This window comes from Hydra vulgaris, chromosome 15 (assembly GCF_038396675.1).
Source record: "Hydra vulgaris chromosome 15, alternate assembly HydraT2T_AEP".
In the NCBI taxonomy this organism is placed as follows: domain Eukaryota; kingdom Metazoa; phylum Cnidaria; class Hydrozoa; order Anthoathecata; family Hydridae; genus Hydra; species Hydra vulgaris.
Window position 1 is genome coordinate 13,218,462 of NC_088934.1, and position 21,539 is coordinate 13,240,000.

General features: G+C 27.2%; 1 protein-coding gene across 2 annotated transcripts in view; it reads right to left on the minus strand.

Moving 5' to 3' along the window:
* The window catches only part of LOC136071987 (geranylgeranyl transferase type-2 subunit alpha-like), a 64,005-nt gene that overhangs the window by 20,923 nt on the left and 21,543 nt on the right, over window positions 1-21,539 (minus strand). For both annotated transcript variants that reach the window (XM_065818953.1, XM_065818952.1), the window contains exons 5-10: window positions 17,103-17,288; window positions 16,384-16,467; window positions 15,225-15,310; window positions 14,929-15,039; window positions 14,736-14,817; window positions 5,534-5,594 (exon numbers count right to left, since the gene is read on the minus strand). In XM_065818953.1, the coding sequence (XP_065675025.1) occupies window positions 5,534-5,594; window positions 14,736-14,817; window positions 14,929-15,039; window positions 15,225-15,310; window positions 16,384-16,467; window positions 17,103-17,288 (610 nt within the window). The remainder of the gene's footprint in view (window positions 1-5,533; window positions 5,595-14,735; window positions 14,818-14,928; window positions 15,040-15,224; window positions 15,311-16,383; window positions 16,468-17,102; window positions 17,289-21,539) is intronic.

Here is a 21,539-nt window from a genome sequence, read left to right on the forward strand (position 1 = left end):
TTGCCAAGAAGAAGTAAAACTCCGATATAAAAACTACAATTTAATTATGGGTAATGGTAAAGGGAACTCATAAATTTTGCATGATATACCTTTTAGTAATAGTCTCACATTAAAAATATAAAAGTTAGGCACTTTATTGAAGCTAGATTCAGAGATGTAGCATGTCAAACTATTGTAGCTCTGGCAACTATATTAATAATTCTCTCACATTTTAATTTTTTTATTATGAGATAACCATTATTAATTTTTTGATTATTAAAAAATTATTGCAAGAATTAATGATTTTAATAAAATTGAATAAATATCTAAAAACTACTGTTTACAGCTTTATCAATCCACTCATGTTATTTCTATCTTTCAGAAATTTATTCTAATAAATAAATTTTTATTTGGAGCTAAAGCCAGAGCAAATATTAAAAAGTATGATGCCAAAAAAAGGAATGCAAAGTTATAAAGCTCCACAGGCAGAGCTGGGGCTAGACAATTTTTCTATCAGATCCCATCCCTGTATGATCAAATTGAAATTTATTCTGAAAATAGTCGCTGTCATTTAAAGTCTTTTTAATGATCATTGAATCAAATCACTGAATCAAATCATTGAATCAAATTAATTATTAAATTGAATCACAATTAAGCAGGTGCCAAATAATATTAAAAGGTATCTTTTCATTTCCAAAAAGTACAGTCTTTTTTATAACCCAAGTTTACAGAGCTGGTGCTTATAAAAAAAAGTTGCATACTTTCATGAAAATACTTTTTTAACCTTGTAGTAACCTGTAATATAAATGTAAGAAACATATTTTAATAAAAACTCTGAAAAATAAATTTCAGATTTATTTCAAACTTTTACATAAATCTTTTATAATTAATTCTTTTAGTTAAGTTTACTAAATAATAATTGAATAATAATAATAACGATGATGATAATTTACTTAATTTACTATTCATAATTCAAGTTAATTTTAAATAATAGTTGTTCATGATCAGGCCATTTTAATGTATATTTAAAGGTAGTACTGATTTAAAGGTAGTACTGATTTAAAGGTAGTACTGATTTAAAGGTAGTACTGATTTAAAGGTAGTACTGATTTAAAGGTAGTCCTGATTTAAAGGAAGTACTGATTTAAAGTAAGCGTCTCAGTCATAACAATATTATAGCAAAAATATAATAAAATACTAATATAAAAATAATAATAACAACAACAATATTAGTAATAACAATGAAAAAATTATATATATTTTCAGTATTAAACCCCAAAATAAAAATGTTTAACCAAAAAATTAAAGCAAAATTAAAAAATTATCAAATTCATTTGTTCAAAATTTAATAACAATTGAAGAGCAGTTTTTCAAAACTGGTTAAGTCAAAAAATGAAAAAAATGAGATAACTCATTTTTCTGGAAATTCTCTCTGATGTCTATTTAATGAATAAAACCGTTTCATGCAAAACTTGTTATATGGCAATATAAAGTAAGTACAAAATATTGACATTTTCCCAAAACTTGGTAAGTCATGATACGAATTCTTTCCAAAACTCGTTATGTCCATGCGCATGCGCAGTGAAAGCATTTTGTTGCAATGGCGTCGAACAACAATGTAGATGTATTGGAGCTCCTTGATGAATTCGCTTCCCCAGTAACACCCGGTAGAGGACGAAAAAGAATTAAAGAATGGCAGAAAACAAAAGATAAGAGTACAAAATATAAAAAGATTGATAAAGTGCCAATACTAAGCTGCCAACATCGTAATGCCTAGTGTAGGGCTGGTGACCTAGTTTCGAAAGATTTACAAGGTTGGTCTCTTCTAATATTAGTAGATCTACTATTAGACAGTAGTCTAATAGTTATAGTTATAGTAATATAATCGAGTCTAATTATTATTGAAAAAAATAACTTTTTGTTTTAAGGATTAGACCTATATATTTTATTATTAATATAGGCTATATTTTATTAGTTTTTAATAAAGTACTATTGTTTATTATAAAAATGGTTTTATATTTATAATGTTTTAATGTTAATATTTAAATTTAATATAATAAAATTGTAATATAATTTATATTATATTTAATTATATTTTCTTTTGTTTTTAGGATTTTTCAATGCATTTTACCAATGTGGAGAAAAGATTGAGCAAGACAAGTTCATTCTAAGGCATGTGTCAAGTAAAATGCCATCTAGAACAAGACATTGTAAGGCATTGCAGACTAAAACACGCCGGCAAATACTTAACTACACTGTGCGCAACAGTGCAGGTGACCTAGTGCCTGTATGTTCTAAATCATTTAGATCGATTACATGTTGTTCTGCAGACCGTATTCAGAGAATACAGCGCAACTACGCCCAGAATGAAAGCTCTGTTATTAAAGAGACCAGAGGTGGATCCAGACAGAGTCTCAACGATATAAGGATAACAAAAAGCATCACAGACTTCATCGCTACCTATCGATGCAGAGAAAGTCATTATGGGAGAGGCAAAAGTGTGAGGTTGTATCTTCCCCCAGAGCTGTCTATTGCCAAAATGTGGCGTACGTGGAAATCTAAGCAACATGAAAATGCTTCGTTATCAAAGTTTACTCGAGTGTTCATTTCCAAATTCAACTTAGGCTTTGGAAATCCTAGAACTGATGTCTGCTCTTTTTGTGAGACAACGAAAATGGAAATTAAGAGTGCAAGCACACCAGCTGCTAAGCAAAAGCTTATTACTGACTTGCGAGTCCACAAACTGCGTGTTTCAAAGTTTTTTGATCTGTTAAGAAATACTCAGCCTGATACAATCACTATTTCCTTTGATATGCAGCAAAATCAACCACTTCCAAAGCTTAGTGTAGGTGAAGTTTTTTATGCTTGCCAGGTATGGCTGTACAACCTTACATTTGTAAGGCAGGGTGCAAAACAAGACAAACAAAATGTGGACATATACACATGGCTTGAGACTCAAAGTGGACGCGGAAGCAATCAAGTAGCTTCTGCATTATTGAACTACTTAGATAAGATTGAAGATGAGTGTAGTCAAAATGAAGTGAGTCCTAAAATTATACGCCTTTTTTCAGATGCTTGCTCATCGCAAAATAAAAACTCTGTTGTAATGAGCACTCTGATGAATTTCATTAAAAAAAGTGAAGTTTTTACAAAAATTGAACATTTTTTCCCTATTCGAGGGCATAGTTATATGCCTCCAGATAGAGTGTTTGGAAGAATAGAGAAAATGCTTCGGAAAAGAGAAAATATTCTATCCCCAGAGGAATATTATGATATTTTTTCTGAATTTGGCACTTTACACGTATTTGGAATAAACTGGGAAATGTTTGATTTTCAGTTGGTAACAAAAAATATTTTAAAATCAAAGCTACCATTCTTAATGAGAGAACAGTGAGTGTTAACCTATACTAAAACTGCACTGTTTGTTCAGACAACCTACAATGCTGAACCAACAATGGTAACAGTTTTGGCTAAGGGGAAGAAAATCGAGGTGCTTGAAAAGGCTGTTAAATTAACCCCAGAAAACAAAGTTAAAAAAGTTAAAGCTGATGATGTGCAAAAACTTATGTCATTTTTTTTTATTCCAGCTAATGCAGTTTCATTTTATAACAATGTGTTGGGAGCGAATGTTGAAGGAGAAGGAGAGGAAGTTCAGATCTATGATGATATCACTGAATCTTTTTTGTAAAAATTTCCTATAACTGATGTTTGTTCTATTATTAATATTTTTTGTTATATTTTTTTGAAATGTAATGTATTTTTATTTTCTGTTCATTGTATCATTTAAATTTGCTTCATTTGACATAATCCACATATTAATATTATCACTTCACTATTAAGACGTGTGTCTTGTCAACTACTATTACATGTAGATACTTTATATTTTATTGCAACTGTTTGTATTCTTGTTTAGTGTGTTTTGGAAAATTTTTCAATAAAAAGCCAAAAATAATATATTGGAGATTTAAATTATTGCATATTGTTGTTATTAATGTTGTTACTAATCTTATTCTGTAATAATGTTGTTTAAAATTAAGTATTTTGTAATCATATTAAGCTTTCAATCACTGCATTTGAAGAATAAATGACTGTAAATAAATACAAATAAAAAGTTTAATGTGATTATCTTCAATTAAGATAATCATTAAAGGGCTTTAGTGTAAGTTCAGTTATTTTTTAAAGACAATACTTACTTTATGTAAAATTAAAAGATGTTACAACACAACAACCAACATTTATAGAAGTTTTTTACCTAGTACATTTTATAGTTCAACCAAAACTTGTTAAGTCACATGGACTTACACAGTTTTGGAAAAATCAACACATTTTAAAGGGTTAAAAAAGTGGCTTATAATAAACAAAGATTTACCAAAGCTTAATTATAAATGAAGTGTAAGTAATTTGAATGTTTTCAACTTTTTTTTGTTTTTTCATAAACAAAAAAAACTAAATATCTCAAAACTACAAAAATGGACTTAACAAGTTTTGGAAAACTGCTCTTCAATTGCAATTTGAAATTTTTTGTAGTTTTTAAGGTTTTCTTTCCAAAAATTTCTAACAAATTCTAACAATTTCATTTTTTTTTAAAAACATCATAGTGAAATAGATTTCTTATTTAGAAATATATTCAATTTCATATTAAAAAAGATCATCTCTAGTTATAAATTTCTTCCAATAAAGTCTTTAATATAATTTTTTTACTTTCTATAATTTCCTATGTTAATGAAGTGTATTACTTACCAAACCAAAATATATATAATAAAAATTAACTGGAACATAAAACAAACTCAAATGTTTTAGGGCATAAGAAAAAAAACATTATTGCTAATATAGAAATATATTAGCAATAATGTTGTGTAGTGGTAGGTAATACCAATTATTAATTTCAATTTGAAGAAGCTTAGCAAAAATAAGAAGTTCATCCCGCTGGATGAACTTCTTATGGAACATAACGCTGGATGGAACATTGTCAATTTTTACCCTCAAATTAAGCTTGTTTTATGCTGCAGTAGATAGGATTTCACAACAGCTTTATTATTTGTAATATTTTAAATCAGCCACACTCAATCATTTGTAAAAAAACAATATTTTTGAAAAAGTAATGTAACATATCAAATATTTTTGATGCTTTTCATGTTGTGCTAATAAAATAAAATAAACTTAAATAACGACTATGTTTATTTTCAATCTAAGGCTAGTTAAAGTAGAATAATTTGAATTTTATAAATAATATTGGTACTTCTATAATCACTGAAAAAATCTGAATCTCTTACTGTAAGCATTAACTTACCAAAACAATTTATGACAGTAATATTAATCACAAAAAAGAGAAATATAAAAACTTAAATAGATTAAGAAGTGAAAACACTCTATTCTGCTGTTCATCCAGTATAGTATTATCTATTTCATTTTTTTTAAGAAAGCAAATAATTAATTTTGAAATCAATAATTTGTACAGGATGAAAAAATTTTTTGAAATTTAATTTTACAAATTATACAATATTTCCTTTTTAAACAAAATTTAAAAAAAGATTACCTAGCTACCAAACCTTACCTTGGCAGAAAATGTTCGTTTGTAAACTGATTATTGAGCCAACACAAAGAGTTTTCTTGTCCTGAAATTATTTTAAAACTGCAAATGAAATTTTATATTATAATAAACATTAAATATTATAACAGTATATATTTCCAAAAATATAGGTATATAAATTTATCAAATGGTCACATACGAGTAGTGGGTGCCTGTGGGAAGAATAAAATAGGAAAAGTATTACTTACCAAAAAAAAATACATAAAATAAAAATTAACTGGAAAATAAAACAAACTCAAAATGATTTAGGGCATAAGAAAAGAAAAAAAGAAACATTTATGCTAATATAAACTCAAGTGGTAGGTAATACCAATTATTAACAGTGTTTTGAAGACATTCATAAAAAAAAACAAGTTTATTCTGTCATACAAACATTATTGCCAATATGCTTTAGCCCTCAATTTATGCTTGCTTTGTACTGCAGTAGATAAGATTTCACCACAAACAGCCAAAAATCAACCACACCCAAACATTTGTAAACAAACATTATTTTTGAAAAAAGTAATATAAAAAAGGAGTGTTATAATATATATATATATATATATATATATATATATATATATATATATATATATATATATATATATATATATATATATATATATATATAGTATATATATATATATATATATATATATATATATATATATATATATATATATATATATATATATGTATATATATATATATATATATATATATATATATATATATATATATATATATATATATATATATATATATATATCATAGAATGTTTCAAAATTTTTTAATTTTAGTATGAGTGATGATTGAAAAAGCTTAAAAAATAAATATATTACAAAAATATATTCCTAAACTTGTATATGTATGGAAAACATTTTGGCTATCCGGAAAAACTAAAAAATGAGAAAAATCCCGAATTCCGCAAATATATGGAAAAAAAAATATAAAAAAAATTATTATTATAAAAGAATAAAAACAATGTACCATACCACTATAAACAATAGTAGAAAAATGGTAAAGAACAAATAAAGAACAATAATTACTAACTAAAATAGAAACACAAAGACTAAACTACACCACTAATGAAGCTGATAAAAAAAATCTAAAAATTAAAGCATTGTACCAGATGCTTTTAATATTAATAAACCTAAGACAATAAAAAATTGCGCCTAAAGTCAGACAAAAAATTACAAGGTCTTTGATAAACCCTAATACTGTCTTGGATACTAAATTCGAAACATGCGATTCAAATTAACAACATGCAAATGCTGAATTTATCATAAAAAAAAATTTGATAGTGAAAAAATAAACATAGTTTAGAAACCTTTATAAATGTTGGTATAAAAAAAATATGAAAATGGAAGAACAGGAAATAATGTTAATAGTTGTAAATGCTTATGTAAACCAATCATTTAAGTAAATAATATTACATAAGCATTGTTTTTCCTTTTCTTATGCCCTATGTTACATTCTCTATATTGTTTTTTTTTTATATTTATCATTAAATTACATTCTATTGTTTGTTTGTTTTTTGTTTGCAGAGGAGTCTAAATTTGTTTTGTTTAAAAACTCTTTTCAATCTTTTCCTATTTCATTCGTCTCTCAGGTACTAACTACTTTTGTGTAAAGAATTGGCAAATTTATACCCCAAAAGATTTAAAATTTAAAAGCATTATAAAGCTATATATTTTTCTTGTTGTTCATCGTTAATATATTAGTTTCTGTTTTTAAAATGTTGCAGAATAGTGGTATAAAAACATTTTATTATTTTGTTTTAAAAAAATCTGCGATGGAGTTTTAACCCTTTGCGGTCCAATGTCCTGCGTGACGGGACATCATAAAATTGTCGCTGCTGTCTAATGTCCCGTCCCACGGGACATCTATTATGTTGATGTTTATACAGTAAAAATTATCTTTTAAAGCTAACTTGGTCAATTTGCTAGGTTCAACTGGTAATATTATAGTGTGTTTTTGATATAGTGCTTTTCAGTAACATTTTTTAATCGTCTAGCCTTACTTATACTCTTAGAAATTTTTATAAAAATTTATTTTCAAATGACAAGGAAACGTTTTACAACTGAAGAAATATTGAAGTCATTGGATGAAACAAGTACTGAAAGCGACAGTGAATACACTTTTAGTGAATCTGAGACTGAGTTCTCAGAGATATCAGAGTCCGAGGAAGATATTGAACGAAATGAAATTGATGACAATGGACCTGCTTTAAACATAGGATGGACAAAAGTAGTGCAAGATACTCCAGCATTTGAAGCATTGCCATTCACAGTAGCAAATGTAGGCCCAGCATTCAATAAACTTAACACGTGAACTAGATTTTTTTCAAGTTATTTTTTACTGATGAGTTACATGCAGATATTGTAACCGAAACTAATCATTATGCTAAGTCAAAAATTGAAAATAACAATTTGGAATCTCATTCTATTTGGCATAAATGGAAAAATGTAACACTTAAAGAAATTCATGCTTACTTTGGTACTATTTTGAATATAGCTCTGAATGAAAAATCAAGTATAAAACATTATTTTTCTTGTGATTGGCTGAACTACATGCCATTTTTTTCAGCAGTTTTCTCTCGAAATCGATTTCTTCAGATACATTGGATGCTGCACATATCCCCACCATCAACTCCATCTAATGAACTGAATAGACGTGCAAGTATAGTGTATTGTGTTGTATCAGAAATGAAAAGTTCCTGTTCTAGAAATTTTGTCCCATCTCGCAACATTGCAATTGATGAAAGTACTATTGGATTCAAAGGTCGAGTTGCATTTCGCATGTACAATCCACAAAAACCCACAAAGTGGGGCATTCGTGTTTTTGTCTTAGCCGCTAGTGAAACAGGTTATATAAGTTTCTTTGAACCGTATTATGGTAATTGCACTAATGAAAAATAGAAAACAGTAACCTGAAGATATAAAAAAACTCAAATTAAAAAGGCATGAAGTTTCTGCATATGTACACTCTTCCAACATTATGGTTTTGGCATGGCAGGACAGGCGACAGGTTCTGATGCTGAGTACTTTTCATAATTCAACAACTGAAGTTGCAAAACAAAGAATAAAAGGAGGTAAAAACAAACTTCGACACTTAACCTACAGGCAAAACCTCATTGGGCAATTAGTAGGAGCATGTCGTAACACTCAAGATTGAAAAGGAAGGCGATCATCATTAGATGACAATGAACGCCTCAACCAAAAGCCACATTTTATTGCACAAGTTCCAAGTAATAATGCTAAAGACTGTTTAGTCTGCAGTGACAGAATAACACAGGGTGGTAGAAAAAAAACTGTATGCTTTTGTAAAACCTGTACTAGAAAACCAGGACTACACCCTACTGATTGTTTTGAACTTTACCATACAAAGACTGACTTTCGTATAAAATAGGATATTCAAAGTCAATATTGTAATTTAATTGTGAATAAAAACAAGTGCTTACATATTTTTGTTTTTTCTTTTTTGTTTAGAGCTTGCACTTAGGTCATCATTTTTTTGGTAGAATAAAAATTAAACAATTTAGTGCTACACTAAAAACCTTTCTTTTTTGAAAAATAAAGAAAAACCATGGGTCAAACATATTTTTTCTGTTATATTTAAGGTCAATAAGTAAAAAAAAAATTTGGACCTGATAGGCACAAAAAATTTTTTTTTAAAGACCTCAAAGGGTTAAAAGTAAAAAGTTAATTCATATTTTTTTGCTTCTTTTAACAAAGAGAAAATGAATACTTTTTTAAACGTATTCAATATTTAAAATTTTTTATTTACATTATTTACTTAGTTAATTAAAAAATATATATATAAACAATATCCTAAAGTTATAAAAATATATATTTTTAAAAACATATTTGTAAAGAGATCCATTTACAACTTATCTTCATAAGTTTATTTGGCTTTAACGTTTTAAAAAATTCTTTTTATTTTCAGCATATATTTCTTATAAATGTCTTTTGCGCCAATATCCTGTTTAAACTTTATCATAAACAACTATTATCATAACCACATATGTTCTGAAATTCTATAATTATAATAGATAAATATTTATTTATCTATTATAATTATATATAATAGAAAATTTTTTTATTTAAAAGATAAATATTTAAATAAAATAAAAACCTAGATATTGTATTTATTTATAGCTAAATACTGTATTTATTTTTAAAAGAAATAGTAATAAAAATGAAAAATTAAATTATATAAAACTATGATAATATTAATAATAAATTAAATTATCACAATAAAAACCTGTAATAAAAACATAATAAAAAAAATTTTAAATAACTACTTTGAAGTTAATCTTCTTTGGTATTAATGACCATTTTAATTCTTTACGGAGAAGTGCGCAATAAAACTAAAAAATAAATTTATTCTATGCTGCTATTCTGTTCTGTTTTATTCTGTAAACTTATTCTATGCTGCTATTCTTTCTCTATGCTGCTATTACCTGTATACAAAATGCATATTAACAGGCTGTAAGTAAAAATACAACTGGATTTAAAGAGTATAACTCCATTAAAAGATAAGGTAAAGGGAATAAGAAAAACTTTTGAAAATATATATTCTTTTTTTCATATATATAACCATTTTCAATTAAACCATTCCTTTCTCACATTATCCACATTTCTAAAGGAATGTTAAACTCTAAATGAGTTTAACATTATAAGGCAATACTTGATCCTAGATTGTTATTTTAAAAATTTTCTGTTTGCCAATTATTTTTGATAACAAGAATACTTTCCTTCCCTTTCTTAAATTCTCTAAATATTTTTAATAGACATTCTGGTAAGTTTGCATGGTTATCCATCAATCCACGGTCAAGGATTGGCTTTCATTGTTTGAATTTTCACACAGTCAACTATACTTACTTAGTTCTAGTGGCTGCTATTTGCTGGTTTGAAGCCATGTTTTTTTCTCTATATTAAACCCTGTGATAAGCTAACTGCTTGTTAAAAATAAAAGAACAGTTTTTATTTTAACGTCAGCATTAAAATAAAACAGCAAATTTAGTTATATTTAGTTTTATTAAATGATAAACACAACTGGAACCTTATGTTTTTTCTGAGTTATTGTAATTTTCCAGTGTAATTACACTGTTTAGCATTGTACAACTTGCAGCATCAATCACAAATGAAATGGCAGTATTTTGTATATCACAAATAAAATCAATGCTATTAGTTTCCACCCATTGCAACCACAAAAATATTCGAGAATCTTCTCCTATATTCTGTTGCAGAAATCTTTTTTTTTGCACTTTTGAGAAGATTATTCTATAAATGTTTTACACTGGTAACTGTACTTTTGTCATATCCTAAGCTGTTTCCATATAAGTACTAGATAACTAACGCTGCTAAATCAACTTTTTATTCAATAAATAAAATATAAATAATTTTCTTATTCTATATATGATTTCTTTGTTTATTAATCTCTGCTTTTCTATTCTTAGACAAAAGAACATCTTCAAACATTGCAATTGAAATTGCAAAAGAAAATCTTTAAATTTTGCAATTACCAATCATTTCTCTTCTGTGGCAGACTTTTCCTCTAGTTTCATGTTTCTTCTCAGTTTTCATAGTTGATAATGCTAATGTTTTTAAAAATTTCTGGTAACTAATAGTAACTAATAATCTATAGTATGATTAAAAAAAGTTACATCATAAAAATAAAGTTTTAAGTGGCTCATACTTAAGTAACAGTCTAGATTCATTTGTAATGATTGCCAAAACTTTTTAAAGATTGCCTAAAAAAAAATGACAAATGATTTTACTATGCTGATACTTGTTAAACATTGACAAGAAATAAGTAATTTATAATAAATTTGTGTTGCAATTTTTATTTATAATGTTGCATTTTTAATCTCGCATTTTTGCAATTTTCCCGCATTTAAGTAGAATAATTAAAACAGAACTTAAAGTAGTTTTGAATAAAGAACATTCAATGCCAATACCACGACTCATTTGTATGCTTTTAGTTTTTGTTGAAACAAGATATGCTGTCCACCTAGGTCTTAAATGTGAAACTGAACCAACCTATTCGATATTTATGATGACATAAACTTTAGGTTTAGGTTTGGTGGTGCTTCTATTTTGTATTTGGCAAGTTTGCTGTAAACAGTTTTTATAATATTTTTTGCTCCGCCTATCTTTCAAGAATTATGTGTACTTAGATTTTATGTCAACTATTTCAACAATTTTTCATTGAGTTTCTTTGAGTCTTGCAGAAAGAAGTATCTACCTAATCCAGATGTTTTAAATGAGAGTTTTTGCAAGAATTTCCAACAGTAACTATATTGATAGACTGCATTCACATTTGCATATAAAAACTACACCAGCTCAAGTATGTTTATGTAAATAGGTCAATTGATGTTGATGCAAATTGACTTAGTAGAACACATTATGCAAGGATCGAACTTTTAAAAAAATTATAAATGGTACTCTGGCTATTTATGATTTTGTTGATTGTTTACGCCATATCTAATATCTTATGCCACAGTCCAACTACAGCCCCTCAGTGTCAATATAATATATTGAAAATATAATATTAAGACAAACAAGTTTTTTAATTGAACCAGTGTTTAAAAGATGTGAAAGACACTAGGTATATTTGCTTCACAGAGAAACTTAAATGACCCTGGAAGGAACATTAATTTTTTTAAATATTTCTTTGCATTTTAAATTCTAAGTTTTTTTCATATTGCAACATGTTTTAATTAAATTTAAAAATATGCAGCAATCATTAACAAAAGAATCACTGCTGTGATTTACCAATTGAACACTATTATCTGATGTTGGCATCGCAATGTTTTGATGAGTTAAAAAAAAACAGCAAAAAAACTAATAACTGACCTGACTATAGGAGGATATTTAACTAAAAAAATTATCAAAGCTGTTGATAAATGGAGACTTATTGACAGAATTAGAATATCACTTATTTTTCTCTATATTGAAACTAGCTCTTTACATTTTTTTTTTTTAATGGTCACTCAAACTCTCTTTTAGTTTAACAGAGAGAAGTGAACCACTGAACATTTTGGGACTATCATTTTTTTCTTGCTCTAATTTTTGTCTTTGCGTTTAATGTTTTATTAAGGTAATGCTAAGTACATTTAAATTTTGTGGAGAAACTTTGTCTTTATTGTCAAATATGAATTTGAGCCTGTTAATCTTTTTCTTGGACATTTTTTAGCATTTCTTCTGCTTTCATGGATATTTAAGTATCTTCTAGATGGTACTTTTAGGTATATTTCTTATTTTAAAGTGGTCATCAGTGAGTTTTTTACTAACATGTCTGTAATTTAAGTGAAATTCATACATACTTTTTCTAATCTGTTATTGTTTAAAATTTATTTTTTTATCCAATTTTCCAATAAAAAATAAAAATAAAAAAATATTTATTAACTAGAATAAAAACTCATTCTAAAACACTTTCCTTTTTTGCTTTATCTTTAATTTAAGGGAGTTATATCTCTTTGAATATAACTTTTTTAGTTGTGACCTGTTATTATTAAATCTATCACATAACACATCATAACTTTTTTTCGGCCGCCCAATATTAATAAAAAAATTTATCATTTTAAAAATTATTTTATATCATTATAAAATTATATAAATAATAAAGGGGACATAAAATAACTAAGCCATTTTGGATTTTACCTGGAAACAGATTTTTTATTAAAAAAAAGTTAGTTTTATAAAATTAATAAAATATGACAAACTAAACAATACATAAAAATTGTAATTGTTTAATTTATCTTTTTTATCTTGTGATTTATCTATTGAGCAAATAATGCACACGCTGAGAAAGCAAGAGTTTAAACTCCACCACATCTTTTGTGGTGTTAGTAGAACCCAAACACATTGTTGGCAGGGTTGAAAAAAACCCAACCCAAAAAAACCTACCGTAAAAAAACCCAATTAATCCCAAATATATTTGGTTTTTTTTTAAATGTCCTACTTTACAACTGATAAATCTGATTTTAGTTTCTATAATTCCATTATTATTAACAAATTGTAATTTTTATACTGTAAATACATTTGCATACATTGTATTTATATAGAAAATGGTTTTTAAATGTATTTACAATGAATATAATCTTTAGTTTGAACTACTTACAGAATAATTCAAAATGCGTGTGATCATTTTTTGTAGCAAGTTTGTAATTTTTTAATTTTTAAATCAGATAGTTGGAAAGTATTATTATAATATATAATATATCTATGATTAATTTTTCTTCTTAACTTAAATGAAGACTGAATTACTTATAAAACATAAAAACTTTACATAAGCTGAGTTTTTCCTCTTGCAAAATTTAATAAACTTGTTCTTTGTGAGACTAGAGAACCTATATATTCAGAGAGGGCATGTGTGATTGTTTTTGATTCAAGGTTGATTTCTATTGTGACAATGTGATTGTTTTTGATTTCAGTTTCATTGTGACAATGTTGGTTACACCAAGATGAGTTACAACACTAAAAAAAAAGAACATATAGAAACTGTTCTTTTGAGTTCCAATGAAAAGGTTTGTATGAGCTGAAAACTGAAAATGAAAATTCTGAAATTGAAGATTTTATGAAATAAAAGTTACAAAAATGCAAAAACCATTAAATCTACTAAGTCAAAAAAAAAAAGATTTTTATTACAATGCTAAAAGTGCCTTTAAAGTTGGTGAGATATATAGCCTCAAATAAAGCGCACAATGCTTGAAAAACTCTCTGAGAAAATTTTCCTCAAATTGCAACTTCATTTTAAATCAAAAATAATCAATGCTCCCTTGACTGTAGCACAGTGGGCCAAAATTCACTTCTACTGGACAAAATTAATAACTTGCTATATAAAAAAGATTTAAGAACCATTTTTGCAGTTTACTAATTTGAGGATTGCGGTTTCAACGATGACATGAGTTTTGATTTTGGGTCGCTATGGATTTATGATCAGTTTTTTAAAAAAGCCATAAACCCAAAAAAAATTCATTTGGGTTGGGTTTTCTAAAAAACTCTGGGTTTTTTCTGGGTGTTGGTAAAACACCTCTACATCTCTGGTAGAACTTTAATCTAAAAGTTTATGATTATTAGATCAAAATAATTATAAAATACTTAATAGTTAATCATTTAACATTCATAACTTAATTTTAAATTTTCCATTCGTTTAATAAACAATTAAAATAAATTACCTTGAATTATTTCCAAGCTCACTGAGCAACCATTAAGTTCCACACTAAGAGTCCCTTGTAAGTCTTTGTTTCCAAATGCTGACTAAGAATAATAAATTGTAAATAATGCTTTGAGAATATTCAATGCATGAACTTGGTCATGTTTTGGAAAAGAAAAAAAAAATTCTTTTTTAAAAAAAGCGTGTAAAGTTACCCATTGCATTGAGTAACTGTGCTCAGAACAATTAGAATTACAAATAATCCAATTCAGATCATTTAACTGGAAACCATTTAATATGATTTTAGCATTTGAAAGATAAGACTCCTAAATTAATTAAAGCAACAAAATTAAGATATTGAAAAAATCTTAATAAAAATTTGAATTATAAACATTTAAAAATATACTAAAAAAGGAGATATTAAAAACCAGGAGCCAGCTTTAGCACTAAATAAAATGATAATTAAAGTTTAATTATTTAAAAAAAAGGTGTTGAAAATAACAGCACTTACTGGAACAGGTAAGGAAAATGTAGCTACCAATTTTGGAAGATCATCCCAATAAACACAAAGTGACAATAGATATGGCTCTTGCTTTTCTAAACATATGGAAAAAATATCTAAATATAAATAAAGGAAACATTCACATGCAACCTTAAGATTAATTTAAAAGCTTTTTATATGGCGTAAAATAACTATTACTTGAGTATGATGGGAGATAATCATTGAAGAACCCAGAGTTTTTTTGGGGATACCACATATTTTTTTAGAAGAAGGGGGGATGGGGTGGGGGGTGAGTGTATGTTTATGAGTACCCCCCTGTCTTCATCTATTTTTAGTCATCATTTTTTCAATCGTCATTTTAATCATTTGTGTTTATCTTGTTTAGTTTTATCCTAAGATAAGGAGTTGATTTAAAGACATTTTTTGAATATATGAATTTACCGGTGGACAAATGTTACTTGAGTAATATGAGATATATTTGTAAAATTAACAGCGTAGTTTTACGTCTTGTATTCAAATAATTATTTGAATAAAAAACATAAGCATTTAATAAACGTATTTACTGCTACTTTAATTTTAAAATTTTGATATAATATTAGCAAATCTGTTCATTTAACTTTTACTAAAGGTTAATAATTTTTAAAGTGATTCTAAAGCGCCTTTTAAATTAAATATATTTAAAAAAGAGAAAATAACGGTAAACGAAATGTTACTTTTTTTTATTAAAAATATATTATATATTAAAAAACATTATATCTTTAAAAATTAAATATAAAAAAAAAAAATTTCTTTTTAATTCATTTTATTGACCTGAAGAATAAATGAGGTAGTTAAAATAGATTAAAAATTATTTATATACTACTGCATTTAAAACTGAAATTGTTTTTTTCTATTTTTAATAAAAAGGCAAAAGAAAAATAAAAAAAAAATAATTTTTAGGTGCTTTTTTTTGGGCGCCCATACCGCTTCAATGGTATGTTCTATGTTGCACTATTTATTACAAAATCAACCCCCTCATCCCCAACACATAACACTTTAACATAGGTTAAATAAGCTTAAAATAAAAATTTAACCAACTAATATTACATGGTAAGCTCACAACGGAAAATTTCAAATAAACTTTTAATTATTTTGTCTATCAGCACGTTTTACTAGATAAAAAACTTACTTCTTCCAAGTAGCCATCTATGATAGAACCAAGCACTTTGATCATTTGGATCAGTGAACACTGCATTTCGTACAAGCTCAAGCTCTATAAATAAAGTCAGTTTTAATCTATTATTGCTGGTTTTTACCTATCTACATGTCCTTTAAAACTTATTCACAAAAACATTGCATTTATATCAGACTTGTCAGCAAGATTTTTTAGGTATTTGATCAAAAGGTGGTAGTGGTGTAATGGTGGTTGCCTAAACTGCTTAGATTAACAAATGTCAAACCAACTAAAAATTTTAAAACTTAAGTTGACTCATAATTTTTTTTAAATGATTTTCAGAAATGGTGCTAAAATTTAATCTTTAAATTATTTTTCATGATCTAAAAAAATCTACTAATATTGAATTACTGAAAGCAATAATAAACATAGAAGCTTGAATTATTCAATTTTGAAAACTAAAGAAAAATTTCCACACATTAAGCAAAAAATTATGACACAAAGTTTATTTCATATACAAATTTCAGGAAAATCTGAATTAAAAAATATGTATCAACTACCAAAGAAACCACAAAAGTTTAAAGTTAACAGTAAATCAGATGTATTTGGTGATATTTCTAATAAATTTTGAACTGTGCTCTTGGAAATTAAAAACAAACAAAAAAAAGTAGTTTCAATCAGCATAAAAAGTTTGATTTTAAAAATGCTGAGCAAAATTAATATAACATTTATACCTTTATGTAATATTTCTTTTTTAATACAACCATCTTTTCTTTCACTTGAATAAAGGTTGCTACGATTGTGCCATGCAGAATAATTTGAAAAATTTTCAGTTATCTTTTCAGTTGTAAACTTAATTTCATCATCAAATGAAACTTTCGATTCTTTGACAATAAACCGACGATAATCCCAACAATGAACTACAAAACAACAAGTGGGTCATTTAATGACAAAAGGTTCAATTTCAGAAATCAACCCCATTTGACTTTAGATTTTAATAAAATTTTATCAGTATTTTGTTAAACATATTTCATGAAGATTGCCAAATTTTTAGATTATGTTTATTATTCAAGTTTTATAGAATATTTTGTAAAGTATACACAAACTTTACTTTGATCTTCGATAAAGCAACTCAAAAACTTTCTGATTAAACTGAGGGTGTAGATTACAAAACATTAATTAAAAGTTTTTATTCATGCTAAAATTTTAGTCTATAGTACCCTAACTAATTAGACAAAATTAATAATAAATAGACCAAATAATTAGACCCAAAGAACTAGGCCAAAAATTAGACACCGAATATTTTTACCATTTTAGAGAGATTTATCTTATGAATAAGAAAAAATTGAGTTAAATGAGTAAAGATTTAATTCAAAATATTTTGAATTAAATCTTTACTCATTTAAATGAGTAAAGATTTAATTCAAAATGTTTTGAATTAAATCTTTACTCATTTAACTTAAAGATTTAGCTTCAAAATATTTTGCAAATGATATAGTGTCAATAAAATAAATATTTTTATGTAGAGCGAATTTTAGTAAGTATATTTTTATTATATGGACAAGTCTTTCTTAACTAAATTCAAAAGTTTAATCTATATTTTTATTTATACACAAATGTAGAAACAGGAACCAGAAAAATAACACTAATAACATCCTGACATGTCTGTTATTATTTCCATTATAAATATATAACTAGATATTTATGAGGATTTACAAAAAATTGCAAAATTTGGAGACACTGAAAACAACCACTGATGACTTATAAACATGATTTAATTTTTGTTAAAGCAGTGTCTGGTAAATTCAAATTCATTTTTAGCTGCAAGGAGGACAACTAGAAATTTTATTGAGCAATTTTTTAAAGTTGACATCAATACATCTAACATACCTACCTGAGAATATGAAATTGTATCTAAATTGATGCAAAGCTTATTCAACTGCAAACTCTGCAAGTAAATCAAGTAAAAATATTAACAAAATTGATGACATAGATGATTTAATATGTTTAACTGACACTCTAAATACTAGCCTTTCTAAAATTGAATTTTGAATGAAACATGATAGTAAAAGTTGATTTTTGAGTGAAACATGATAGTAAAAGTAGAAATTCTTCAAATAGTCAGAAAGTGTTAAAGAAAAAAAATATGAAATTTTTTGAGTACTAAGCATTTAACAAAAAATCTTTCATGCAGCCATTGTATTTGTGTATGCACTATTTACAAAAACATAAAGATAATGTTTGCAAGTAGCCCAGTTACAGTGGACCATAAATGCCTGCTTGAAAAAATAGTTTGTAATATTGAATCTAGAGAATGTATGCTTTATTGATAAAAATCCATGGACTGAAATGTAAAAGACATATCTTGAAGAACAGACTTTGAATTAGATGAAATTGTGATTTTTAAGCAATGAATAAAAACAGATCATGAAATTTTTGAATCCTTACTATTACCAGTAGGACTTAATAGATGAGATAAGTATCCATTCTATTAATGTAAATCTCAAAAAAAATTAATTCAAATGAGTTGATAGTTTGATGGATTTTTCTGAAAATTATTCCTTTATTATGAAAAGTGCTATCAGGGATTTTATTAGGAAAACAACAAAACAACTTTGCACCCTTTTGTTGTTTATTACAAACTGAGGACATAATTCAAAACATACAATTTTGATACAATTTTTGTTCATGTCTTTCCTAGTAAACTGATAGTTTAAAATTTATTTATCTTTTGAACTTATTATTTGAGTGTTGGGTCAGCTGCACAGTGCAAAACTTCAAAAATGTTATGAATTTATGTTATCATCATACTGACTATGGCATAAATGCAAAATGGAATTTCTTTGCAATTAGTCATGGAAACATTCCTTGCGATGGAGTTAGAAGAACTGTGAAGTGTTTAGCAGCACATGCCAGTCTTTAACACCCAGGCAATAATCAAATTTTAACTTTGTATGATTTTTGCAAGTAAAGTGTGGCAGATGCTACTTTTACTTATGTTTCAGTAATGAAGTAGACTGTGTAAAAGGCAATCAGGAGAAACAATTTAGTACTGGAAACACACTTGCAGGTACCCATATTATTCACAAATTTGTATCAGTAAATAAAAATTAGGCTTGTGTCAGCAATAATGACTCAACTAAATTAGTTTCACTCATTCATTCAGTCCTGGAAATTTTGTTGCACACATTTATGGAGCAAATTGGTAGATTTGTAGCATTTGTAAAATTTTAGAAACACATGATGATGTTTTATATGATTTTATGTATCCTCATGGTATACCTCTGTCATTTTCTGGACCTAGCAGCATGGACACTTGTTGGATACGAGAGCAGCATGTTGTTGAAGTCATCTAATCCAACCAACTGTGCAACAAATCCATATTACAATATCCCATCAATTAATTTTTCAGACATTAATTTCAAACTTGAAGCTATTTTAAATACGTGATTAAAACCATATATATATACATATATATATATATATAAACATATATATATATACATATATATTTATATACATATATATTTATATACATATATATATATACATATATACACACATATATATACAGTGGGTGCAAAAAGTATCCGACACAAAGGAAAAACTTTATTTAATTAAAGACCATTCAACAAAATAACATAAACAAACACTAGTCTAATGTAATTTTACATGGGAAATACAAATACCATATCAAAACAACAATATCATTAAATGTTGACTTGATAATTGCAATTTTGTAAAAGTTAAGGTTCAAAAAGTATCCAACACATTGTAAAAAAAGAATTTGATTCGCCAATAATTTGTCATCCGTTATGTTCGAGGGAATATTCTAGAATCAGAAAACGTTGGAACATTCTAGAATGCAAAAGAACGTCATAGAATCTTTCTAACTGCAGTCATTCATTACCTGACATCTTCATTGAAAGGTGGCCTAAATTTTACACTCTTCAACAATGCCTAAAACTGCAGAATTGTCTAAATTAACTAGAAAATCAATTATTCAGCTGCAGAGAGATGGTAAGGGATATAGAAAAATTTCATCTGTGTTAAATATCCCAATTTTGACAGTTGGTGATACTGTTCGGAGGTGGAAATCCTTCTATCTTTCGACTAGTCTGCCTTGTTCAGGGCGACCTACAAAAATATCTGACTGTACAGCTAGGAATTTAGTTCGAAAAGTACAGAATAATCCTTGACTGACCTGATCTGAACGGCAAAAGGACTTGCAATCATCTGGGACAAATGTTTGCAAGAATACAATTAGGACAGTTCTTCGAAAGAGAGGATTCCACTCTCGGTCACCAAGAAAAACCACTCTCTTGAAGGAAATTCACGTAAAGAAATGCAGGAACTTTGCTGAAGAGCACTTGAGTAAACCTTCAAGCTTTTGGGATAAAATATTATGGTCAGATAAGACTAAAATAGAGTTGTTTGGTTGGAACTGTGTCAGTCACGTTTGGAAACAGAAGAACTCTACGTTTCACCCGAAGAATACCGTCCCAACAGTGAAGTTTGGAGGTGGCAGCATAATGTTTTGGGGTTGTTTCTCTTCTGCAGGCCCTGGGGAATTGGAAATCATAGAAGGAAGGATGAACTCCAAAATGTATCAGGGCATTCTTGAGAGATGTCTTGTGAAGTCAGCCAAAAAATTGAACCTTCCTCTTGGTTGGATATTCCAACAAGACAATGACCCTAAGCACACAGCTAGGGCAACTCGTGCATGGTTTCAGGAGAGGGAAATTGACTTATTGGAATGGTCAAGCCAATCACCTGACCTCAATCCAATTGAAAATCTGTGGCGGGAATTGAAATAACTTTAAATGATATTCATATATATATATATATATATATATATATGAATATCATTTAAAGTTATTTCACTTTTGGTGCCATTCGTTTCAGAATTATCATTTATTAAAGACATTATAGACATTTATTAAAGAGCTAATTTTTACTCTATACCATTATGTTAGTATTTCGGTATTGCTATTTATTACCTTCAGAATAAACAGCAATACCGAAAATAATCTAGACCCTCAGTTTACACGGAAACCTTGTTTTTGAGATAATTTAGTGTTTCATTACAAACCTATGAGCCCAAAAATGCGGGTTTTAGCAACATAATCAAATCAATGTTTGGATGCCTTACAAAATATTCTATAAAACCA